This window comes from Temnothorax americanus, unplaced genomic scaffold, assembly GCF_048541705.1.
Source record: "Temnothorax americanus isolate GAGA-0224 unplaced genomic scaffold, ASM4854170v1 Scaffold2, whole genome shotgun sequence".
Lineage (NCBI taxonomy): Eukaryota > Metazoa > Arthropoda > Insecta > Hymenoptera > Formicidae > Temnothorax > Temnothorax americanus.
The window spans coordinates 1,752,132-1,780,005 of NW_027509338.1; the positions used below are offsets into that span (position 1 = coordinate 1,752,132).

The window sequence follows — 27,874 nt, forward strand, 5'->3', positions numbered from 1 at the left end:
ATATGTGGCGCGAATAGAGCAGCCGATTCTTCATCAGAAAATATTCTCAATCATGTTTTCTTATGATTGTTATAAACGAGGAAATAGAAAAATATTAAAGAAATTGTAATTCAAAATTTTACGTTATTGAGATTTATCATATAATATTCAATTTAAGTTTTTTTTTCTCTTAAAGTATTTTCGATAACATTCTAGCATTTATTAATATTTTAACTATATAGTTAAAAAACCTATTTGCTAAGACAATAATAATACGTACATTTATATAATTTAACGTGATTCTCTATTCTATTTTTTCAAACTATATAAAATTACACGAATCTCTGCTGCTATTTATTGTTGCTATTGTTAACGTACATTTTTCAATTTATTGAAACTCACATGTTCTAAATTTGATTAAAACAAACACTGGCACTGTAGTGTAGAATATCGCAACAATAAATATTTTATTAACAACATTTTTTCAATGGTAAAAAAATCGATGTGCTCCGATATTACATTGCAGACATTTTCTTTACTTTTCGAGTGAAAACCACGGATTGATATGGATCGTTGACAGCAGTATGGCAAAACCGAGGGATAATGGGTGCAGGATGGTTGAAATTTCGTTTTTCCTCGTCGAGAAATCACGAGGGTCGGCAGGAGCGGCAACGACGACGGCGGAAGTGGAGTTCGCCGGAAAACGCGAAGTAACTAGAGACCGCCGACCACTTTGCGTAATTACCAACCGCCCAGCCAGGATCGTACTATTTAATCGGGCTAAAGTGCAAGAGAGGTCCATACTCGCCCCCTTATTCCACATGCCTCTCCTTTTTTCTCGCCGACCCCCCGAGTGGGATGCGCGCCGAAAAAAGAAGTGACGAGGTCGAAACGCGGCCGAGCGAAAAGACGAGATCCAGCAAGGATGTCCAAATATTTGAGAGAGCAAATGATATCTCTCGGTTAGGTAAGCTGCGGCAAAGTAATCTGCGAATTTCACTCCGCTTACGTTCTATAACCCTTCGCTTCATGCGATCTTTACGTAGAAGACTGCCAGTATTTTTATTCCGTTATACCTTATCTAACCGGAAAAAAAATTAATTTAGGAAATCTACTTGACTTTAAAAAAAATGTTATTCGTAAAAATCTTGAAATATAACATGGAATAGTTATATCATGAAAAAATAAATGAAAAAGTAGGTATATAAATAGATGTGCAATGCGCATGCACGTTCACATAAAAGATATTTTAAAATTTAATATGTTAATTTTTCTGATAAATAATTATTTCTATATACTTTTCTTGGAAACATGCATTTATTATAAAATAAATATCTTTCTGACTATCTCTTTGAGATAAAAATATATCTCTTTAAAAATAAAAAAAAATATACGTTATGTCAGTTATGTCATAAAATAATAACGTTTACGTCGAAATAAAATTAAGCATATGATTTTTTGTTGAAGTGGAATATGTCTTTCTGCGTCAAATTTGTACAATATGCAAATTTACGACTATGAGATGAATGATTAACAACTCCAGGATCTCCAACTAATATTTTTTTCGAGCCGCCGTACGAGTGTCTTCAAAGGGCGCGAGGGTGGAGGAGGGCGGGTGGGATAAAAACGGGTTTCTCTCCATCCGGAACTCGTCCCGGAGCTCCCCTTTCGTTTTAACGATGCCGCAGCGTCGCTGTATTTTCGTGCACGCGCTGATAATTTAAGAAGTTACTGTTATTGAAACGTAAGTTCATGATATACACATAAACTCATTTCGGTATAATGCCGAACTCATAATGGAAAATGCCATTCGCTCTTTTAACCGGTTGAATACAAGTGGGGAACTTCCGCTATTGCGATCTTCGAAATGGCTCGCGCTAAAAGCAATGTAGTGAGCAATGTCCTGACACTTTATGTAGTCGAAATCTTTTTAAAAGTATCTGTATATAAAATAGATATGAAAAATTTTATCACCTATTTCTTTCTAAAAGATTTTTTTTCACATACAGATGCAATTCATTTGATAACCATGCATTGATATTTAAGAAGTTTAAAAAACACAACATAAAATATTAAAATTTTAAATTTTAAAATACAGAAAAAACTTCAAAAATTTCTGTTTTTCAGTTAATTCAAGTGCATAAAAAGCAATAATTTATAAAATAAAAAGATTATGAAATTTTATAAAATATATATTTATACATATAACCGGTATATACTTTCTATCGTCTTTGGTGATGTATATAAATCTTACTTTCCTATTCACTTCGATTTTTCCTACAGCTGTCATCGGATATTTATGAGAGGAGACGTACATTACGTTTAATTTTGTATTTATCGGTCGCCGAGAGAAGCGGAGGCGACATTACATATTGATGATAGCGATACCGCTGCATATTTATACGGAAACGTTCTCATTATGTGACCGAGATTTTATATACGGTACAATTTCTTAAACTGTCAGACACACAACTCCATTTTGCGGTTTTCGTATCGCATTTTTCTCGTTCCGTCGTTTCCAACCAAACCCGCTAGATTACTATCGCATCAAAAGCTCGAATTCACAATTTGAAACGCTATATGCACAAACGGTATGGAATGTTGAATCTAGCAGGTTAATATAATCGAAGAAGTTATATTTATTCAAATGTATTAATTAATAAGTACATTTAATTAATAAATACATTTTGTACTTATATTAATAAGTTACAAAATGTATCATTAAATGCGTCATAATTCAGTAACATTCAATAACATTCGTTATTAAGCAACATTAAATATTCTAAAAGTTAGGAAATTATACAACATGTTAAGCCATTTTTTTTAATAACAAATATATATTATTTAAGATATATATTATTTAAGATTACACACACCTGTTACTATATGGATTTGCTAATAAGAGAAACAATTCTTTCAATACGAAGTTATAAAATATACCTATATGCTAATTTTTAAATAGCTATCGAGAGAAACAGCGACCAATACTTATACTTCTTCATTATACTCATTAGAATTAAAAGGAATATTTAAACATTACCTTCGCTCGTAACAGAAGCGGAAGGGTTGAAATGTGACACTCGGAACTACGTCTAAATTTCAAAAGCTGATGACTTTTAACATCATTCTGGCCGTTTAGCTCAATTCTCGCCGCGGCGGAAATTCGCGGAGTTATACCCTTCGCGGATGAGAAATTCGAGCTCGTTTCCCGACGCCACATCTCACCCGTCACCCTCGCAACCCCGTTTTCACCGCCCTTGTCTTGTCATCGGCGGGTCCTTCATCGCATTTTCATGTCGCCGCGTGTGCTCTGTACCTCCCTCATATTTATGCAACGGCTGCACAACCGGACACGGATCTCGCCAGAAAAACGTTTTCCACGCTAGCTTTTTCCGCTGAAAACCCGCCCATGCTGGCTTGTCCTTATTCGAAGATGACAGTTCTGTTCAAATCCAGTTTAAATTTCAGTAGTGAAAAAATGGCAGAGTATCACTCAAGATAATAACTGTATATAGGTATTAATAATTACATGCTATATTTATCATACTACTTGTAAATTTGTAATATGTTTTCCTCTTAACTGACGCTCCTAAATGTGTGTGCCATGATGTCTTTTTCAAATCAAAAAGGTAACAAGATTTTGTAATATAATTTATATTAATGTAATAATATCAAGAATTTAAAAATGTGTAAAATTGAATTAAATTTTATAAATTTAGACTTTAAAGAAAAGTTTAATTTTAGTCATATAAATCCATATGAAATCCAAAAACAGATAAACGTTAAAATTGCTACATTATAAAAAGTAGACCAGGAAAAAAGCAATGCATATAAAAATTTTAACGGTTCTATAAATTCCATAAAACATAATTACTCTTAAAGAAAAGTCCAAATAACCCGTTATTTTTGTGTATAAAATACTTGAACAAACTCTTTAAAATAAAATGCAGAAATTTATTTTGTTCGCCAAATTTATAACTTGTAATTCTAAATTTATTATTTATTAATGCTAGAGTAATATATAATAGCTATTTTAGTTATTAAAGGAATTTATATATGTTGCTTTATTGTATAATATAATTTTACAATTTTCTTAACTATATCTACCTTTTTTTGTATTTGGATTCTTCAATCTCTTTATAACAATTAGAGCTGCTCTGCATATACATTCAAATGTACTATTATATACTATTATATATATTTGAGATATAAATGCTATTCACTTGGACATTTCTGATCATTATCTATGCAATTTATATCAACTAGAATTAATTTAAGTCGTTTTGTAATCACCCTAGATCTCGAGATGAATTTTGTTCACGTTGTAAATCATCTACAGTCGACATGTTTGATGAAATTACAGCTCGGGATTGAGATTTCGTAATTGCATAAAGAAATTGCTAAAACTTCGTCCGAAGTTCGTCGTCGCGCGTTATTTAACCGACACTAGAGTAATATTTCGCAGAAACTCGCGTTCGGAGTGAAATCGCCAAAGGACGGTTGTACGATTTCCCGGCTATCAAATATCACTCGAAAATTGCCCAAAGGAACGTGATATTCCAAACTGGATTGTATTTAAGGAAGCCACAGCGAGCAAGAGAAAATGAGAGAGGAAGAAGGGTAGAGAGAATCAGAATGAAAGATCAATTTCGTGTTCTGGAATTACATTCTTTATAGACATTCGCAAACATTAACAATAATGGCCATGCAAATTTCATAATAAATACAATTTTGCAATCGTATTTAAACAGATCGCAAAAGATAGAATAAAAATAGATGAACAAATAAAGAGTGAAAGGAGAGTATGTTTTGATATCCCTTCACCGAATGAAAATATATGATGGGAGAAACAAAAGCAGAAAAGATTAATGAGTGAAATTAATTGAATTACGAGAGTTTTAAATTGTTAAAATTTTACGTGCAAATATTAAAATAAAGAATGTAATAATGAACAATACAAGTCCATTTAATGAAGAAATATTCGCCCATAGTGATGACATAAGCATAAAATCTTAAACGATAATCATTTTTCAGAAATTAAGAGGAGAGAAGGAGGAAGAACGGCATTTATATTTTGACAGTGACAGGTGCGGACAAACAGATGATGGAAGCCTTAAAAATGTATCCGTTCGGGAATTCATTAACGTTTTGCTCGATCGTGGAATACGACTCTCTCTCTCTCTTCGGGCTTTTCTCCCCACCATTTTTTTCATTCCCGGCCATTTGCATCAACATCCACCGACCGTGGAATAGATTAAACGGATACACGCCGGTAAGCCGGCGTAACGTCGCCCCGTGAATTCCGGCCGTGAATTTTAACCGTGAAAATATGCTCGCGTTCTTTGTACGTGGTCCCGACGCGCGCACAGGCAGGATAATCCGCCGAAACGAACAAACTCGTTTCGAAGCGCTTCTTCCAAGCGTAGAGAGACCACTTGACATAATGCTAGATTATGGTTAGAGGTCGGGTTCCTCTTCTCTCCTCTCCTCTCCTCTCCTCTCTTTCCCTCCCTTTTTCCTTTACTTCCAGTCCCTCTGCGTGCGTCGGCAGACTCGCATCGCTGCTCGCCTTCTTTTTATCTTATAACGCCGCACGAACTCGGAAACTCTACTTAAAATTTCGTACACATATACTGTGTCAGAAATTATTTGACTCCTACAGATTCCTTAAAAAATTTGAAAACAATTTTTTGCAGCTATCCAGACTTTAACTGGACCATGCTCATACTCTTCTTTTAATATCTGACGTTATATACGTTTTAGTAAACAAATATGACATTATATTATAATCAAAATCTAACATTGATTGTCCTATAAGTTGATTGTCCAAAATATATGGCCGAAAAGCTGAACGTTTCTATATCTATGGAGCAACCATGCGATAAAATTGATTTTCGAGTGAATGCATCGCATTGACTTTTGGGTTCATTAAACACATCCATACTGTTGAAATTAATAACTGTAATATATATTCAAAAATGTTATTATAAATTAAATTATAATACTCAAAATGCACTTTTGTGCTCGCATTATAAAATTAATAAAAAACAGATAACAATAAGGACAAGGGTAATAACAAAAATGTACGTATTTATCTCGCTCTAAATTTCTTTAAAGTGTCTATGTATATACTTTTAAAATAATTTAATATTTCTCTCTTCCTTTCTCACAACAAAAAATACAGTTGGATGTTTTATTATAACTTCAATATTCAAAATTAAATTTTTCTGCAACACGTGAGATTTTAATTGAAGGTTTGTTAAAAACCTGTGTCGGCTTTATATTAATTAAATCGATACACATCAGATCGCGTTTCTTAAGTCTCTTCCCTTAATATAAGACCTAGCTTTATACCCACAGAGTTATTCCTACGTAATGAATAATTCTCGCTGCTAAATTGCATGAGATGGGCAGTGTCCGATTACTTTCGAAATAACATGCACAGGTGTGAGAGAAGCATTTTGCTGGGAAAGTGCGGTTTCTCGACGACCACGACGATGAATTACGCATCGTATACGCCTTCAGTCTTTGTTAAGGGATACGAGGATAATCGACAGAGTACAAAGTAAGTAGCGCGTAATGCGCCTCACGTTTCACGACCGTAAAAATGCGCGGTATATCCATTAATCCACGGGCTAACGTGTTATGATAGGCAGGTGCGCGTCAAGGTAAGGGCAATCGAGCCTCTCGCGCGATCGTGAGTTGATATATAGTTGCTCCTAAAAATAACCACGATTACTCCGCATTGAAACTGATGAAGAGACTGAGGCGAGGAAGCAAAAGTGAGAGAGAAAAAAAAGATCTGTTTCAACTCGATTGCGATATCTAACGGACGGAATCGTCGGTTCGCGAACTCGTTCCGATTTGCGCGCGTGCAGTTTGGTATATAGCAATGGAATTCGAGGGGAGGTACGATGAGGAAGAAAAAGGAAAAACGAGAAAAAGACTATACAGATAGATACGTGATTAAAAAATAGATAAATATAGATTGCGTACGCAGATGGCGACATCGAAATAATAAAAAAGGCATATATGCGTATTAGGTAAAAGAAATAATCAATGCAAAAAATAGATGTGATATCAGAGAAAAGAAGTTGTTATATGTAAAACGAATCTCATCAGATAATATCAGCAAGAACGTAGAGAAAATAAAACAAATATATATCTAATTGAACAAAATTTAGAAATATTTAAGTTATAAGAATAAATACGTGACTTTTGATTAATACGATTATTAACATTAATAAAAAGTTTAAAAAATCTATATTAGAAGTCTCAGTTAGCGTGTGCTGAAGTGTATTTGCCAAGAGGTATTATACTTGAGTAACTTATCTTGCGATGTAGAATCGAGGCTGCAGGTTAAATAGACAAGGATATACATTATTTCTCATCTCCATCCAAGCGTATACATGCGTAAAGAAACATTTATAAAAGAGAAAAAAGTGTAAAAAAATAAAATTAAGAGCGACAGGGAAAGAGGAGGAAAAGAGGAGAGAGAGCTAAAAAGGAAACTGCGAGGGTCACCGTGCTGGCGGACTCCAGATGAAATGATTAAGAGTGATTCACAGCCCACTCGGGACAGATGGCGGTTGCTCCTCTAATGAGTTGTAATTAATGGTTCGGGTATGCGTATGTACGCGAGCGCGTGCGACTCGCCGCATACGTTCTCGGAGATGAGAGCTCACGGCCGCGTCGCGTCGGGCAAGAAGTCTAGGAGAGAAGTCAGGTCGGCCGATTAATAATTGGCAGCAGGAAGCCGCCGGTCGCCGCCGCGGAATGTCGCATAGCGTTATTGATCACCCGCAACGATCTTTATGTTCCGTTTAACGATATAGACTTTAACTTAGACGAATGGAGACGCCACATCAGTACATTCGTATATCCAGGGTAAAAATGGACACATCTTGCGTGCTCGAGCTTTTTTATATCTTATGAGCTTCAACAGCTTTTACTTTTATTACAAATTTCTATACTTTTTATTCACGTGACTTTTCAGATCAATATTTTGATGGTTCTCATATGTTTTGAAAGTTAAATCTAAAATGTGAAGATTTTAATTTGAGACGAGAATATATAAAATATTATTTGTATTTGTTATTGATTAGACTATATTCGTACAGATACTTTTTGAAAAATAAAGATGCGTACATTAATATTTTACAAAAGTTTTTAAGTATATTCTCTACTTTAAAGGTAAAATTAAAACTTGAAAATATATATGCTCTTATAAATACAGAGCATATTTTTTTCTATTTACAAAATTTATAAATAAACACGATAAGAGAAACATAATACGTTTATGAAATAGCGTTCCTTTGTTCTAATCATAATATTTTAAGGTTTGGATATATGAGTCATTTCGTAATAATGCGTTTCCAACATTTCTCCAACTTCCTGATTTTCCTTTTCAGGTGCATATCACGCGTTTGCTGGCGTGTGAAACTTAACGAGCGCCGTGAAAACGAGGAAAACATCACGTGGGAATTTTTTGTCGCACGAGTTTACGAGGTTGCGACAAATCCGAGGAACGACACGTAGCGACCGACCTTCGCGACAAATTAGTCTCGTTCCTCTCTAAATAGTCGCGTACAAGATTTCTCTTCACAGGAATCATGATGTACAAGCCATTTTACTGTACAAATTTGGAAAATATACACGAAGCAATCCTATAAACACATCCATTTATTGACTTGAAAAAAGATGTAAAAGAAGGAAACGGTTTACTCAATCTAAAATTCAACTACATCCTTTTACTCACTATTTAAAATATTTTATAGTTTTAAATAAAATAAATATATCTTCACGTATATAATAAAGCGCTAAAATTCGCAATTGAAATATAATTTTTGTAAAATAAAATAAAGGTTTGTTATTTATTTATATTCCCGATCCTAAATTCGTGAAAAATCTTTTATTATCTCTCAGTTTGGTATAATTTGAAATTATACTTTTTTAATTATCAGCTTTACATTTTTTAAATATTTACCTCGTTTTACTGTATGTTTACTGTCAATAAATTTTGAACATCATGATATATATTGTAATTTTGGTCACAAAAGGCTGCCATTATTGCTTAGAACACTACTCTTTTCGATACGCCAACGGATGTTTTAATAGTTGAAAATAAGTATACCGATGTCCGTGTTTCATGATTCGCGCCTATTTGTCTCGTTCTTCACGCGATCGAACGCGAACTGAAGACGGTCGCTGGTTTTCTTCGGGGCGATGCCGTGAGAAGATGTCGTTGAACGTGAGACATTCATCGCGTCGTATAAGCGATCGGAGATCCAATGGGAAAGAATGGGAACTTTTACCCGTGGCACACAATAGTTGAAATAATCATTGAGAAAGATGGGCCGCGTTTTATTTTCTGCGCGCATGCACGAAGTCTATATTCTTTGTACCTGCTTCATGTATATCGAATACACGGTGCAATTCTTCAACTATAAACGCCAAACTATAAACTTCAAAAAATTACGGTAGTTTTACAGTTGAAAAATGGACCTTTGAAATGCAAAGAATTGAAAATTAATTCCACGAATTACGCTTAAAAATAAAAATATATTGGAGAATCTTGTTTTTCAGCTTTAAGCAAATTGGTTTAACAAATCTGATTTAAAATTTAATTTTAGAATATTTAAATTTTTTCTTATAAATGGATTGATTTCAATAATCGACAATTTATAATAAATATGTTAATTAATTGCACAATTGATAACAGAAAATATATTTATATATTATGTATAGAAATTCTCTCTTTATAGAAAAAATTTTTGTATTTAAATAATAAATTTCTTTGATAAACGCCTTGTGGATTAAATTAAAAAGCCATTAGACCCCCGCAGACAATTCTTTAAAGGTTCGCGATTGACTATCAAGTTCTCATGTTCAGATTTTGTACGCCAATCTCGCGTTGGACATAATTACACGTCGGACGAAATGAAATTAACCGACGGATTATACCGCGGCGGCGCGAAGGTGACGTCGGGATATACGTCAGCACCACCCACTTCCAAGTAAATAGGGGGCCGTAGGGCGCGCGACGTTAAGCATCGAAATGGCGTAAATAATGGTCGGCTTTTTTCCAGCTCGTCATGCTCGCGGGATCTCGCTTGGACTGACGTTTCGCTGCGAGCGAAGGATTATAGGAAGGGGCAGGTGGAGAGACTAAAAGATGGTACAGTGATGCGCATTAACACGGCTTCGGTGTGTATGCACTTCTCCTTAACCTTTTGAACGTAAAGTAACATGATGACATTTTCAGAAATTTAATTTCAAATTTCAATCGTTCGTTCGAAAATTTTCGATCATGTCCATACACGAGTCATATGTAAATATACATATGTAAAATCCATGCAGTGAATGCACGTTGCATCGGTGGCACACTAATGCAGTATACCGTACGAGAAGGTGCAATGGATGCCGATGGCACGAGCGGGATCGTTATTTAAAGGCCATTAAAATCTTCCGTGCCGCGGGTAAGGGTGCTGAGGCCGGACTCGAAAAATGAATTTGTAGGAAGCCCGCGGGGACTCTATAACCGTGAGTGGCAAAGCGTGTCTTTTTACCGGCGTCGATCGACCGATGATTTACGCGGGGAAGAGTGCGCGCGGCAGGTTCTCCTCAACGTCGCCGGCGTAATTAAGTTTCGCTGGGACTTTGAAACCAACAAATGAAAACTTAAGAGAGTCTTTAAAACCGCACCAGATTCGAGATCGTTGTGGTCTACCGTGAATAATAACGAGGACTCGGCAAGAGGATCCCGATGCTCGGTTAGATCAATCCCTCCCGATCGATCGATTTCCCCTCCCTCTCGTCGTCGAACCGGAAAACAGTTTGCCTTCCCTTATTTCGTTCATTGCGTGGCTTGTTCAGTTCGTTAACCGCATCAACTCGACTCGATCTCGGGAGAAGCACTAACTTCTTCCGATGAGAACAAAGTTACGGTTTTGTTTCTCTTTGCCACTCCGTTGCTCAATCGCAATGCAACTGAAGAAATTTTGCTCCAGGGTTCCAATTTCCATTTGCAATTCTTTAAAATACAATATCGATGAAATTCTCTATTTGCTTGAGTATGATTTTTTTTTCCTTTTATTCTGCATATAAATCATTTGTTTCAGCAGTGACGTAAAAAATGGAATTTTAATAGAAACGTTCGATCATCTAAATATGATACCTATAATTTGACTTGTAATATTTGCAAAGTAAGCGATGACAAAACAGACATAACAATCCACGAAAAACAATTAATCTAACCGCTTGTCCAAAATAAATACTTGCTGGCGACATCAATCGATCGGCCATTAGGCGAAGGGCGAAATAGAAATCAGGGCGTTTTCAGAGCGACGAATGAGACAAATGTGATTCGAGGTACGTAAATCGCGGACCTTTCCGCGTCACTAGAAATGGCCCTTAATGAAGTACGGACGATATAGTAGATTAGATCCGGTCGAGTTACTTTCGGTATAGGAAATGCCTTTCCGTTCTCGGAGGGTCGGAGGAACGGGCGGAGACATTGACATGGCGCTAACCAGGGCACGTCCATTAAAGGGCCGTATGTGAGTGAGCAGCTTTTGGGGTGCAGTTTTTACACGTCACCCTCGAAGGGGGAAAACGGGGAAACGACATCTAACGGACGGTTAGAACAAAGAGCCGACTATGTCGATGAATAGAAACGTTTCGTGGTTTCCAACGCGTGCGTACTTGTGACGCAATAGATCCCACACAGATCCCTATCCAAACGAAACGATACCACTGGCCAGATTCACCGCCTCTAGTTTACTTTGCTCTCCTCGGGTTTCATGTTCCAAAATTACGGTCGTCAATTTCTCGTATCTCACGATTCGGTGATTAGGGCGGACCTTTTAAGAAGGAAACTCTTTTTGTAATGAAAATATTTTCTCAACGTTTTGAGAAACACAACGACGGTACCACCGCTGTGATGTTTAAATCCCTCAACTTCAAGAGTGGTAATCTATCTTCCTAAGTCTCATTCCTCGGAAAAAGAAAATATTTCGTTGAGCGATGTAAAAAACGGTTACTAAAATATCTTGTAATTTGTAAAAAAAAATTAAATATCAAAATTTAATAAAATCAATCAAAATTTTGTGTGTGTGTGTGTGTGTGTGTGTGTGTGTGTATGTGTGTCTATCTTATATCTATCTTATTGTTAGAGTGTCTAATGTCGAGCGTCGTGAATCGAAAAGTGTCGACCCGACGTTAAACAAAAAGGAGCCCGAGGTAAAGAAGAAACAGAGGGACAGAGGATCGATTAGTGCCTTCAAGAAGAATTTAAATATAATCTTCCGGTCCACATAATCCCCACTCATACCTCTCGTTCTCACAATCTTCTTCCTTCAGCAAACGATCCGAGCTCCCTTAGTCAACGCCCTCCATTTTTATCGCGGTTACCGCGACGTGGCATTTTTTAATTAATCCCAGAGTATTTTTTATGAGAATTCCACATCGTGATCGTGTCAGGAATTCGTCCGCCTTACACACAGTCACAGCGCGTACTTTTGTGTGCGTGTGTGTGTGGGGGCAGACAAGAAAGAAGAGGAGAAAGGGGAGGGGGAGAGAGAGAGAGAGAGAGAGAGAGAGAGAGAGAGAGAGAGAGAGAAAGAAAGAGGAGAACGTGCACGCGGACGCATGAGGTGGCAACCCTTAGAGTGCGGATACCTCACGATATAGGTACGGTCTCATTGGACCCTCGGAGGTCGGCAAGGGGCTGAAAAGAGGTAAATAACGCGAACTGAAGGGGCGAGGGTACGTCAACCTAGTATGATTAATATCGTTGCGGCATGCAATCAGATCGGACATATATATGTATGTATCACGAGCAGCCATTCGAATTATGGAAGAAACGCGTTGTTTTACCCCTCTCTCCCTTCCTTACTCTTCTTTCGTCGCACTCCGTTACTTCCTCTTTCTAAATAGCGAACTCTTCCTGTTATTTAAAAAAATAAATAGTCATATTTCGAATGTTGATATACAAGAATTTAGTTCTCTAAATTTCATTTGCCTAATATCACAATTTCGTTAAAAAGAAATCATATTTAGTAAAATGTAACATGTATTAAACGTGGCACATAAAATATATGAGTTAAATTGCTTCTGTATTTATTACTGCACATATATTTTGTAATTATCTCTTTTTGTCAATTATATAAATAAAAAACAATTTATCTCATCACCATCAATTAAATTTTTAACAAATTTTTAATTTTTACATTACCGGCCTTTTCTAAATTTTTAATTTTAAAATATATAAATAAATACATTTATTTCTTTAAATCAAATACTTTTACCTCTCTCTGCATTTATGCCCTTACAAGTTAATATGCGAAAGAGAGGATATTCAGTACTGGACTGTCCCAAATATTATATCTCAATACTATCATGTCTCATACCCACAGGCTATCTCGAACTAAAATGACTGTTTTGTACAATCAGGAAATACGAGCCCCCTCATGATCCCCGAAACTCCGACGAGAAATTAATTTCGCGTTCGACGACTCCGGATCCCTAATTAATCCTAATTTAATTTTAATTAGCCGCTTTCATTAGCGACCGTCGAGCCGATCCTCCCTGCTTTCTCGGGGTTGTTTCGCGCGTCGAGGGTGACGACTCATGTGGAAAATTCGTTTCTATGTGCAGAAAGCGAAAGAAAAATATTCGTTGCTATATAAGTTTGTAAGAAGATATGAATTTTCTAATACAATCAAAAAATCTATTTTAGAATTCTTAAATATTTGTGTAATAAATAAATAAGAAAAAAAAATAAAAAATCTTATTGGAAGATTTCTTTCATCATAATGATAATTCATCAATTATTGCACAAATATATTTAACATATTACACATGACGATAAACTATTAAATATTATGTAAAATATCGACTCTATCAATGACACACTAGCTCGTTTTTATCGATCCTAAAAAAATGACACACTTTTACGTTTGCAAAGATCTCGCAGTTCCTCAAGCCAGGGTTCATTATGCAATCTAATTATTACGTCAGTGACAATGACCGTTTCGCACGAGCGGAATCACAGCATATCGGCGAATCGGTCGTACAATTAACTCGTAAGTTAGTATATATCGATGATAAAGTCGATGAAATTCGCGTGGTTGGCCAAGCGTGAACGAGAAAGAAATGCGTTGTGCACCGTGTGAACGAACACGCTTCAAGAATGCAGCATAAGGTCACTGTGAGAGAGAAATTATGTCAATCGTGCTGCCGTCTGCAATAAGAGTAAATAGAAAATATGCTGTAACACGTGGATAAAAATATTCACTCAATATTCTTCGAATACTTTTTTAATAATTAAATCTCGATATTTTATTAGAAATTCGGACAACATAAATTTAATTAAATAGTATAGATGCACGAAGAACTTTCTAATGCAAAATATTCGAGTCGTTTAACTTCAACAAAATTTCCAAATACATATTAATTCTCGAAATCTTTTATTCTTTGATGAATATAATTCTAAATTTTTTCATTGTTATCCGTCTTTGACGTGTGACTTTTTTTCAAAATTGCGTAACATTCAATTACATCACGCCACTTCGCATCTTTCAGGTCGATTATCACGATTGGACAGATAATTTTCGCTAGACGCGTCTTTCTCTGATGTGTGACCGATTTCGTCGTCTAAATCCAGGGTGGTGGATGCAATAACTCCGACACACGCGCGCGTCGAATTACAAGCTCGACTGGCGTGAAAGGGTTACGACGAGGAGCGGCCCGATCGACGCTCGACTCCAAGCAGCGATCCGAATATTATTAATACGACGTGGGTCGCGGCGAATGTTTACGATATAAACATGACTACCGGCGCGCACTGCCGGTACAAGAGCGGTTATGTATTGAAGCGGTGCAAATATATGCCGAGCAGCGTCACTCCGTGTGTACACACAGCGGCTCAGATGTTCATATGCCGAAAGTGTTCCGTCATCACACGGTGTAAACCGCCTTCCAATTGATTCAAGCATGCAGGCGAATATAATAAAATTATTAAAAAAAACAAGAAATACAATTAAATAAAGATAACTTTAGAGAAATGCGTGATGCAATATATTTAACAACTCTGGTATCATAAAAATCTTTTCACGCTTGCGAAACACGACTTCGTCGCGACTTCACAGTAGGACATGTGTCGAGTATGCAAAACGTATTGAATTTCGCCGTGACACGATTATTCCTCTCGCGACTAAGTCTCGTTTTCTAATCTAATTAATCACCAGCAGTTTCACGGCGTGCGTGGCTAAAAATGCTGAGTGTAAACAATATATGTATATATATAGAGAGAGAAAAAGCGAGGAGCATGCAAAATGCAGATATAATTGGCATTTTAATGTCATTTACACGCTAATTACGTATACAGTATAAATATATAAAAGATTGATCCAAATAACATCGGGGTCATTTTATATGAATGCAAATTCGTAATAGATTATTTTACTCATAGCAGATACCTATTTAAATTTTCCATTATGATGTGTCTCCTGAGAGACGGGCTATTTTGTGCACTAAGCGGCAAAGCAATTAATACGAGCTATATACCCGCTAGTCTAATCTTATAGGACTAAGATGGACAAAGGGGAGATGCGACTTCCATCGAAAGACATTAATCGTCAGTGCGAACTCAAGCGGGCGCGCGAGATTTATGCGCGAGAGGCGTGCACATACGCGAGCGTCTCTATTATTAAAAGCTGTGTAATAACTGGTGAGGAACAGGGAGAGATGAGGGGTGCCGCGTCCCTCGTCCACGAAACAGACGAAACGATCGTGAATCATTGGTGAATTGGACGACATGTTAATCTTGTTTCGAATACGAAATGCGCGCGCCCTGAGAGATCCACATTACCAATGCACGTTAACGTTTGAACGTGATTCTCGCGGGTTCGAATTTCGTTGAAACGTTTGATCACATAAGTTCCATAAAATAAATCACAATTATAGATATTTAGCATTAAACGTAATTATACAAATCTGAGATTTTATTATTTAGCGCTAAATATTGAGCATCTTTAAATTTATATTTATATATTTTTAGCAACGCGCGCTAAATGATTTTGATGATTTTATTAATTTGACACGAAGGTCGCGTGTTCTGCGAAAATATGACGAGTGATCAGATTGACTATGTTTAGCGCTAAATATATGCGGCATGAATACTAAAGGGCCTATAAGGCGATACCGTTAGCTCAATCGTTCGCTATAATGTTACACGGTGATATAAAATTACATGGCACAGAGCAGCGAAATATCCGGCTTTGTGCGTGGGGATTATCGTTTGACGGTGTAATTCGGCGTCGTCCAAAGTATGAAAAGCACTATTGCGGAATAACTGAATTATCCCCTGTGCAATGCGCGGAATGCGCGGCAGTGTGTTAATAAAGATTAATATATACGCGTTTGTACATACGCGACTACGTGTGTAACGCACTGAACAGAAATAGTTTCTGCTTTTAGGAATAATTAATCATGGATACACGAGCAGCCATTAAATTCCCTACATCATTAACGCACTGTTACATGATTTAATAACGTTGTAAATTCGGACAGGAGCATTATTGTATCCTCGCGAAGACATAGCGTGAAAGCTTGACTCATTGACGGCTAGATTAGCCCAAAAGTTACGAGCCTCAAGCCTCACCGTCAATTTTCAGGAATGATTCACCTGACTTCGTGAATATTTGTGACATATCTATATATCTTCAAGTTTTTCTAGCGTATAATGCAAATATGCATAAATGTATATTTAAAAACAAAAATAATTATTATATGTATATTGCTATACATATAATATTTTAAGCAACCATTGTTTCACAACAAAAACATTCTTTAATTAAAAAAAAATTAACTAAATACCGCTTAGAAAATTAAAGTTTATTACAGTAGGTATTAAAAATAATCTTTTGTTTCTTACAATTTTAAAACTGGAGATAATGTAATATTTTTTTTCAAGAGACTCTTATATCTCTCATATTTTATTTAAACTCTTCCAGTAGAAATATTAATAAAAATTATGAAATTATTGTAAATCCTAATTAATATTTTTCAATAAAAAAAATAATGGTGAATTGATTTAATCTCTCCGAATAAGGTGTTAGATATACGAAGATAAAACAAACTTCAAAGCAACCTGCGCTCAAAACTTACATGTGCGCGCGCATTTATGTCGGTCCCCAAAAAAAATTCAATTAAGGGTTCCTTTATCCCTGCGCGTGTAATAGCCCGGGGAAGACAAGAAAAAAAGAAAGGGACGAGAGAGAGAGAGAGAGCCGGCCGTTTTTCCTAACCCTGGTGGAGGTGCGCGAGGACACGTTTCGCATCGCGAGAATCGCACCCGGAGCGTGTGTATGTACGCGTGCATTCGTCGGTCTGCATTCCGAAAGATCGAGGGTGCGCGCGTGCACGCACGTACGCACGCGCGTAGCAACGCGTAAAACGCGCCGTGTACCCCCTTCGCGAGTATGCACGCGAACACGTACACCCGAGACGTATATCGATGTATCAGGATCGCGCCGAGGCTGAGCCGAGGCCGCGCGCGAGCCGGGCGTATACCTGTAATTTCGATGTCGCCATTGTTCGCCGGTCGCGACGATTAACGTCCCTTTAATACCCTCGCCGACGATCGACGCGCGGCCCCGATCAAGAACGCGGCGGCTGGCTCCGGCACAGCCTATAGTACCGGTTCCTGCAAACATTGTTCGGAAGCGGATTGCGGATTTTGATTGCGAATAGTTGGGATACATTCTGCGCGGGATACAGTTGCCCGGTCGATTCTCGTGTCTAAATTTTCCCGAATCAATTGGCTTCCGGCATTGCGACTGAAGATGCTGCAGATAAAACTCGTTCTATATTATGGCTAGATTTTGTTGCTAGAAAAAATAGTGACAAATGCCACAAATCCAGAGATAATCGAATTAGAGGTTGTTTTATTTCTGAAATGAGATATATCCATCAGCTTTGATAAAACATATAAAAATTTAATACTTTCAGTAAAAATCACACACACATTGACACGTAAATGAAAACAATTCAGAAAAATGCGGACAAATAAAATAATAATTTGTGATAAAATATAAACTGAAATAAATACGACGCAGTTACGGTAACATAAATTTAACGTTATGTTGCACAGTATCCATCATTTTATATAGAAGCTTTTAATTTTTCTCAGATATGCATGCAATTACATCTATTTAAGTCTATAACTTAATTTAATTTCCATTCGTTATTAAAACAAGAACTCGACCGCGTAACTAGAATTTCTCATATTATAACGCGCAGTCATTGAAATTTAATCCTGCAAATTTTGTTCCGCGGTAATAACGAAAGCAACAAACAGAAATAATTATCCAGAATATTAGCCAGTGCTCACCAGCTAAAAGTAAATATCAAGCTCGTGAAGCGCTAACAGAGGGACACATACAACAAAACGCGTATACCGCATTCCGAGATTTGTACGTCGCCAGTATTATTCGTATACGTATGGTCGTGTCGCGCGTCGCACTGGCGGAATTAATTCCGCGATTTGTTCAGCTGTCGACGCGGTTAAGATCGGCTTTCGGGGACTAAAAGCGGGAATGACGCGCGGCTCGCTCGTATATTCCGCTAGTGTCTACATTTTCGAGGCCGCGGGCTTATCCGTAATGGAAAGTATTAAAGAGTCGAAACGATCAGTCGACGGCGGAGAGGGAACGAGTCGCTTAGCCGAGAAATCGTCATTTAGATACTTGCTAAAAGCGATTCGCCATAAAAGTGAGAGCCGTGCCTGCTCGGCCTTCCGCGATAGCGAGTCTAATGGGCCTCGCGGCCTTCTACTTGCCAGTCGCAAAAATAACTTCTGCGACGTTTATGTAAAATGCATCGCAATCCGACGGCGACGAGACAGGATTTTCCTTCGTGTCAACCCTCAAGAATAAAAAAGTAACGGCGGAAGAAATTCCGCGGGACGCTTCAGAAACAATAACGCAACGCGTTGTCATATTCGCGCGCGTAAAATGATTGGCGTTCATTTTCAGCTACAAGTATTTCGATAACGCGAATATTTCAACAACGTGCAACAGCAGCATTCCTCATTCTCATCGCTCGCAACAATTTTCTATGCGCGTTCCGACGGACACGATAAAATGACATTAGTTGCACAAAGTACTAGCATTCTTTGTAATTATTTTAGTTTATTTATGTAACTTACTTAGTTTTTTTTATATTAGTTCATTTTCGTCGCTTGCAATATTCGGTATTACTTCGCATTATAGAGTTCCATCGTTAAAATGAAGTAAAATGGAGACGAATTACACACTATAGCATAACATGTAGCAGTATCGCATGTATTATTGTGTTTCAATAGTTATAGCTCACTAAATAACGTTATATCCCCGGCAGCTTTAGCTCGAAGAGAGTTCTTTGAGAAAAGACGAGAGACTGATGATGTTTCTTTTCTTCGGCTCTCGATGTGACCCCGAGGGAAACCTTACTCCGCGCCTATGACCGTGCCATGCTCCGAGCAGCGGAGGAGTTCCCGAAAGCCATGCGCCCGCGCGACGGCACCAGGATTACCTGAAATCTACCTGAGAATTCTCTCGTCGGCACGTCAGCATGTTAAGTCCCACGGGAGAGCCCGTATATAGCTTTGTTTGCCGGACGTCGGCGCTAGCTATAGGATAAGCGGATTTATACTTGGTAGTTTCTGACCATGCCCGCTACAGACGCCGGAGTAGTACCTAATACTTTTGTACCGCTATCACCTGCGGGTTAATAACGTGGAAACGCATTCTGGTAATCGGCGCGCAATGCGTTGAAAGCCGCCGACACCGGAAAGTTCCTATTGAATCGAATCTGCCCGCAGCATTATTTCTCCCCCTCTCTTTCTCTCTGTGTGCCTCGCTTTCGTCACGGCTAAATTGCGGATTATGTAATAGGCGAAAAAAGAAAGTTCAGTTAAGTTTTAATGCGGGTTTAAGAATTCTTGACACGAGATGGCTTCCTGATAAAACGGCAGACGTGTAAATCTGCTAAATTCACAAAAGTATAACTGAGGAAAGATCGCAGAAGAGAGAAATATCTCCCCGTTATTGATTCGCTTATAGTCTTAAAACACACGGCACACACGAGGAAATTAATTTCCAAACGCAAAAATTAATGTTTTCGTGTGCCGTGCACGTCGATACCACACTTAGATCCATTATTACCAGATGCTTGCACGTAGCACGTCGAAAGGGAGAGACAATATTTCGTAGCGGCCATGCTCGTCTGCGAGCAAGCAGCTCGTGAGCAGCAACGCGGCTGTCTTTAATAAGACGCTTCCTTATTCTCCTGGCCATAAAGCAAACATAAATTACGAAGGGGCACGCCGAGGCCACGGTGGAAGAGAGAGAGAGAGAAAGAGAGAGAGAGAGAGAGAGAGAGAGAGAGAGAGAGAGAGAGAGAGAGAGAGAGAGAGAGAGAGAGAGAGAGAGAGAGAGAGAGAGAACGTACTGACCGGAACACACAACGTACCGGCCCCACCCTGCACTTTCTACTTCCCACTCTGTCCCATTCTGTCTTTCACTCGCTCTCTCTCTCTCTTCCTTTCTTTCTATCTTCGTCGTCCTTTTTGCTTCTTCCCGTCTCCCTTCCGTGTTCTTCTTGCGTCGTGGGGGACGGTAACGCGAGAATGGCGTGTCCTTCCCGTAACAACGAGGGTGGCCCGTTAAAGCCACGTTAATATACCGGACGAAGTGCGCCAGAAACGGATACACGCCACTCGATGACAGATATCGTGTTTGTATCGCGCATCGTTTTCCGACAGTTTCCATTATAATCTGAGAATTAATACCTCCAAAAATCACGCGTAAATAGACAAAGATGAATAAATAAAACGATATTACCTTTTAGAAGATTTTTTCACCATTTCAGACTACATCGTTTAATGCCTTTTATATTGTGGCTTAAAAGCTTTTGTATTTTATATTCAAAACGATTTAGTAAGTTTTTAAATACAAAATTTAAAATAATTATATTACCTTTCATAACACGTGTGTGATATATGTTATATCAATAAAAATTAAATTACGAGTTCATGTAACATTAATTAAAACGCATAATTTCGGCTGTAAAGGGCAATATTTAGGGAATGAGAATCCTATCAAAGTCAACTGTAGCAGAATTATATCTTCAGAATAAATTTTATTTCTTTTTCGTATACCATCAAAAGTCAGCGTTTACGGGCAATCAAGGATGCAAGAGTGTGAGGCGCGTGTTGATGGTGACGTTCGTAAACGCGTATACGTACGACAATTACGCACGAATAACGATCCATTCGGTAGGGCATGCGGTTGAGATTTAGAAGCCATGCACTTCCGATTCGACAGTGACGACCGTCGGAACCGTTGTGGAGCAACAAAACGCGGGGCCTATGAGGACGCGATGCGAGCCCATTCGGTACCATTTACGCGCGTCTTACGACGCGCAAAGTAATGGCGTCGTTATTTAAGAGAGTGCTCGTTTCGCGAGAAGCCGACGATTTGACGGACAATGAGCCTCCCGGAATTTCGCGACTACCGAAAGCGACGAATGTGGCTCGACTAGAATGCCAATTCGTGTAGGCCTTAAACGCGTCAAATTCATGTATTTTAATATGTAAAATCAGTATTATCAAACAAGATACTAAAAATTAATAACATGTTGAATAATACGCATACGTTAATGTATCTAATATGCAAGCTATAGTTTTTTTTATCTACTATTATATAAAATCCTTACGGGTGGTGTGTATGTTTGAACGTTAATAACTTAAAAACTATTGGACCGAATTTTTACAACAAGTATATGAAATAAGGGTAGAATTTTCCGGAGAGCGCTATATTGTGTAGTTTTGACGTAGAACTACGTCTTATCTATACTATATAATCTATAAAATCCTTACGGGTGCATGGTGTATGTTTGAACGTTAATAACTTAATATATCTAATATGCAAGCTATAGTTTTTTTATAAATGTATAAAACACAATTAAACATAATGATTATAAACCATATTGATTATTATATCTATACTATCCTTATTATTAATCCTTTAATAATTCGGAGTATAAAGAGTTGCTAATTTAAATATGATCGACGAAACCCGAATATCGTCTCGAACAAAATTAATCGGTTTCTTTATCCAGATAAGATTTTATTCAAGTAATACCTCTTTTATGACGGGGGGGGGGATCGGGGATGGATGGAACGCGTTGCGAGTGACACGATAAGGGAAGAACTCACGACAACCCTGAGAAGAGAAAAGGGCGGATGATGTCGCGTCGGGGGTATCGTAAATGCGCTTTATTACCCGTGGAATACCGGGCGCCGAGCGACAGAGCGTTACTCGCGCGAAACCGGGAACCGGGATACGCGAAAGCTTTTATTAACCCGCATCCTGATTTAGAAGGTATCATCTCTCGCCGAGGATTTCAGACATCATAACGCTAAGAACTGACTAAGAATGTTCCCTCTTGCGACGGGAAACACGTGTTCCATCACCGCTGCCACGACAATGCTATAATGGAGTGAGACCGTCATAAACGCAACGCGTATCTTTAATTACGTTATTGTCTTCGTTATCATTAGAACAACGATCGATGTTGCAATCAGGGTCACAAACATGTGGCGCAATTATTACGTTCAGTTCGATAAATTATTCGAATTGCGATATATTTGGTATCTTGACATTTTATCTGGAATATTGTGATCAATAAAAACAATATACTTATTTCTTCAGAAAGATATAAAAAAACAGACATAGAATAACAAAGAAGAAAATATTAATAGAAATATGCTTGAAATGCATATCGTAATGTTCTTAACGCTCCATTAATTTAGTTTTTATTATCAATTATTAGGAAATAAGAAGCAAATATAACTTTAACAATAGTTCTCTCAACCTTGCAACTACTTTTTTCATCTCATCACCATTTCAAAGTTTAAATCCGCACCTAATTAATAACGTTAGTTCTTTTCTAACTTCAGTAAAATAATATTTCGCTACTAACAATTATAATTCATGAAACATCTATACACAAACTTATACATGAACAAACGCACCTAGAAATTTTGTAGCTACAAACCTATTAGGTCAAAGTACTGATTCATGTAAAAAATTATTAGGACGCTCATCAAGGAATATACTTTCATCGAGCGGAAGAAAATAATGAAGCGCCATTCCAGCGACCCATGTGATCCATTAAAGTAACGGTAACACCGCGCAAAAGCGATTTTTGCTTCTTTCCGTTCGTTTCTTCTTTATGGCAAACGTTTTCTTCGAAATATATAACTCGTGCGGCAATTGAATAATTTTGCAGCGTCGTGCGAAACCAAAGTGCAACGATGCACGTTCTGCGATTTAATGGCGTTGCACAGAAAACACGGATAACGGCATCACAGTAAAAAGCAGATGCTCCGAACACCGGATCTACTTATCGTGACTTTCTGCATCGCAACAAAACGAAATATATTCTTGTTTTTCTTCGTAATAACGAATTAATTGTAATATATAAATTTTTTATATAATTATTTAATTAACTTGTATAAAGTTATTATAGCGTTCTCGCAATGCATATTTTCAAAATTATTTGAATTATAAAGTAATAATAAAAAATAATTTATCGATAAAACAAAATTAAATTAAATGTTTTATGTCTAGATTAAATTCTACATATTGTCGATTTGAAAATCGTATATTATACTCCTACAATGACACTACATACAAAGACACTGAGATATAATAGCGCACGACTAAATCTTCGCGAATTAAAACGTGTGGATATCATACGCGGCACTAATAATGGATAAATGAGGTGAGGGACCAAGACGAATCAACATAATATCTGACACGCACGTACGGACCGATTATATCTACAATAGGAGCAACCTGCCTTCCTCAAAGACCCGTCATACTTCGTGAACGCACTTTACGAGATTACGTGAACACCAATTCGAACGGAGACGCTTCGTTAGTCGATTCGTTGTAAAACCCCGACATGCGACGGATTCCGCGATTGATTTTTATAATCTGCAAGTGTCGAGTAGGACCCCAGTCGTGTATAGGAAAGCATGATGTATATAGGAACAATAATAGAGTCTAAGGTGGATGACTTCGTCGCCACACGAGGGTGGCACGCACGACGGGGCGTGATTATATCAATAATAGCTCTCCGGGGAGAATGCAGGGGAAACGTCGATCTTCGCAACCCTGTCACTCCCTGTCTGATCCAACTACTAAAGATCCCTCGAAGTGATTTCGCGAGTTCCGCAGTTTATATCCCGGTGCTGGCGCGACACAGATATCAGACTATCTTGCGCTTTACGGCCGCTGTTTTATCGCGATCTTAATGAAATTGTTTTTATGCTCATATATATAGCGTGATGCATCAGCCTCTATCTCGACCTACTGTGCTCCTGCACCCTTTCATTTTCTCGGGTCTAACTGTTTTCACTTATAGCGCGTGCGTACTTTTATCCGATGGAAAGAGTGTCTTTAACATGATGAATTGTCCGGTAAAGCAATTTATATTTTCAACGTATACACAAACCTGTCCTAATTTATAATATATCTATGATTTTTAAACGGTGCATCTCAGAGGAATTACATTAAGAAATGATAAATAGAAATAAAATATTTTTTGATATTTCTGGTCATTATTAATCCTTCGCAAAAATGTTTTCATATTCTAGAAAAATTATGGTATTAAAGATTAAATGGCTCGCAGAAATAAATCATGCATGATGCTTTTCCGGAAAGATATATATAGCACTTCCTACGCTATGTCAAGACAGTTATGTTCAGCATGTCTCGAGGTAAAGGGTCGTAAAGGGTTGAAATTCCGCAACGGCCTGTCCGGTACGGAATAGTGCAGCGCGTAGGCATATCCGAGAACGCTGACGTGGTACGTCGGCGATCGTTTGCATAAAAATCATCCTACCGCGACACCAGGAAAGGGGTAAAATATCCCGACGTCCTCTATTTTTATCGCGTTATTCATCGCGATATATACTCTTGTTCCGCGAGGGATGTCCTATAAGAGTCTCAGATTTTTGTTCCGTAAAAAAAAATGCGTGAGGGAACGCAGGATTATTCGTACCGAGATATAGCCATCTTGCACGGTTATACCTAGCGCACTTTTTCCGCATAGGCTATTCTCTTCTAATTACTAGTAAATTGTCCAATCGCGATAAAATGTCGCAAAGTTCTGTTCTATATTTTCAACTTTTTTTACGTAGAATCAATCACCTTCCCTTCCCGCTCGTATATCATTAGTTCTAAGAAATTAGTTCTATAATAAGAAATATATATTCACTTTTATTGTTTTACAATATTTAAAAATATACGGTATAATGTATATATCTTGAGTTTTTCAACGAGAACATTTCGGTGAAAAATTCCGCTGTGACTTGCGTTACGTATTCCGCCGAGAAGCATCCAGTTTGTTTTGAGGACGAAAAGCGTCCGAGAGTTTGTTTGCCATCACCCTCGCTCAAGAAAGTTTTCTGCCAAGCGAGGACGGCAGTAGCGTTTCTCGATTCGCTCTTCCAAAAAGCGTTCGTCTCGAAATGGACGATTGCGATTGTGATTGTACGCGAGACGAGCCGGTCGGCATCGACTTTCGCGCCTTCGTTTTCTCCGTCAACTTTTGAGTTCTCGAAACTCCCCGCGATTCTTCGCGAACTCGAGCCCGCCCGCCCTCTTTGAGTTCGCGCGCGGTGCATCCGACCACATATACCGTTTGGCTCACAGCCAGCAAAGTGTTTTTCCTCGCTCGAAAAAGGTTTCATCGACTCGCCAGAAAAATATTTTCTGAACGGCTAAATCGCCATCACGCGCGGGCGATGCAGAGACGATGACCGGTTTGCTGTGTATACGATTGGCCATGTTCGGTGCCTAAATAAACTGCCTGTAGAATATTTGACGCAAGCAACTATATCGAGAGTGATCTATTTTATCTCTGAACTGCGATTGTACCTATTGGATTGTACCTAAGTGGTCGAGCAAATGCGTGCATGCGATATACCCTTATGCGCTGAAGAAGAATCGTAAATTAAATTTCGGAAAAAAAACGTACGATCGATGAAAAAAATCTAGAATCCGTCATACACCGAGCGTGAATGTATGAAATGTAGATCCTGGAAAATGTATGGCTTGCAGAATGGCTTGGATCTAATAAATCTGAGATTTGTGGGAGCCGTTTGTCTTGAAGTCTATATCTTTAGGTTTGCGAAAACTGTAGATTCGATATATAAAAAGATTTAAGTAGAACGGATGAGAGAGATGTCTAGTATTGATCCGTGGAAAGTAAAAGCTAAATCAAGCAATCTCGAAAAAATCAATTACTTTTTCGTCTAAATTGAAAATGAGTTTTAAATCTATGTCTATGTAATCTGTATATGTTAAATCGTCAGAATTAATAAATCTTTTCCTGCATAAGTGAATCTTTCAACAGAATACGCACTCCGTAAAAATTCAACTATGTATCAAGTATTGAGCATTTGCAACTGCTTGAAGAAAACGCGCAATGCCAAATTGGACATTATCCAAATTCACGTAGACATATTTTAATAACGGAAATACAAATTAATATCCGCAAATGTAAGATGGACGAATAGAAATTGCGTCAAAAACCAATCACTTTATCTATTTATGAAATGCGGCGCACTCAGTTGGATTGGCACCGAATAAATCGCGATCGTAAAGGATCGCACAATGGCGGATCGGTATCGAAAACTCGGCGCGTCGTTGAAACTCAGGGATACCCTGTACAAACCCGTACTTATCCCCAGACGTGAAGGTAAGGGAGCCGCTCTCCGCTATTGCCGCGGCGGGGCACCGAAGGCCAATGAAAGCGGATAATAGCGGGGAGGTATGGGTAAGAACGAAGAGAGAAGGAAAAAAGAGTAGGGAGAGAGCCCCCCCGACTAAATAGAAGAGGAAAGGAGTATTGCGATGAACAGGCGGGGCAGAGAGAGAGATTCCGTGCGTTAGTGAGAAGGATGGGCGGTCGTGTTGCGGAGGATGGAAAAAAGAATAAAGAAAAGAGAGAAGCACAGAGAGAGAGAGAGAATATAAAGACCGAAAAAAAAATATATATATGTATATATACACATATATACAGACGGTAAAAGAATTGAGTAAAAGATGAAATAACAGCAAAAAGAAAGAATGTGACGATAGATACAGAGCAAGAAGTTCCAACGCTAACGGATTTACGTTGAAAATCCACAACAAACGAAAGGGAAATAGAAATGAGAAAGAAAAAATTAATTAATTAGCACACAGATGTGAAACTCCAATTCAATTTACGATTCGAATTGATATTATTTCAGAAGAAAATTATGTGTAAAACCTTCGTAATTCGTAATTCGTGATTCTCTCTCTCTCTCTCTCTCTCTCTCTTTCTCTCTCTCTCTCTCCCCTCTCCCTCTTTCTGGATATTTTAAATATTTACATAGAACCACTTTCTACGATGTTATTAAATATATGTCTCTCAAAATTGTGATAAGCAGATAATTCTAAAATTAGAGTTTATAAAGCTAATCGTAGAAGAACGATGTTGATCTTGCAAACTCTATTGAAAACTAAATAAATAAAGAAAATATTTGAAAAAAAGATGCAGGAAATACAAAAAAAAAACTAGAAAGCGAGGAGAGAGGAAAGGAAACTGCTAGACCCTTTCCTCTCACTTGTGAGATCAAAAGATGGAAGGACAGGAGCGAAGAGGAATGCGTGCCAGAGGGTGAAGAAACCCAGATGAGAAAAGAGAGAGGGAAAAGGATAGGCGGGCAGGGCACTTGCGTGAGATGGACCTGGGTGCGCCCCGGGGGCACATCCTGTTCCCCTTCGAGGCTCCCGATAAATCAAACGCGGCC

The 27,874-nt window shown here is 38.0% G+C and overlaps 2 protein-coding genes across 4 annotated transcripts in view; one reads left to right on the forward strand and one right to left on the reverse strand.

Moving 5' to 3' along the window:
• LOC143897200 (latrophilin Cirl) overlaps positions 1-27,874 on the reverse strand; it is a 470,740-nt gene that overhangs the window by 291,752 nt on the left and 151,114 nt on the right. The window lies entirely within an intron of this gene.
• Positions 26,712-27,874, forward strand: part of LOC143896910 (uncharacterized) — a 254,871-nt gene continuing 253,708 nt past the window's right edge. The window contains exon 1 of the mRNA XM_077405074.1: positions 26,712-26,796. Coding sequence (XP_077261200.1) covers positions 26,712-26,796 — 85 coding nt within the window. The remainder of the gene's footprint in view (positions 26,797-27,874) is intronic.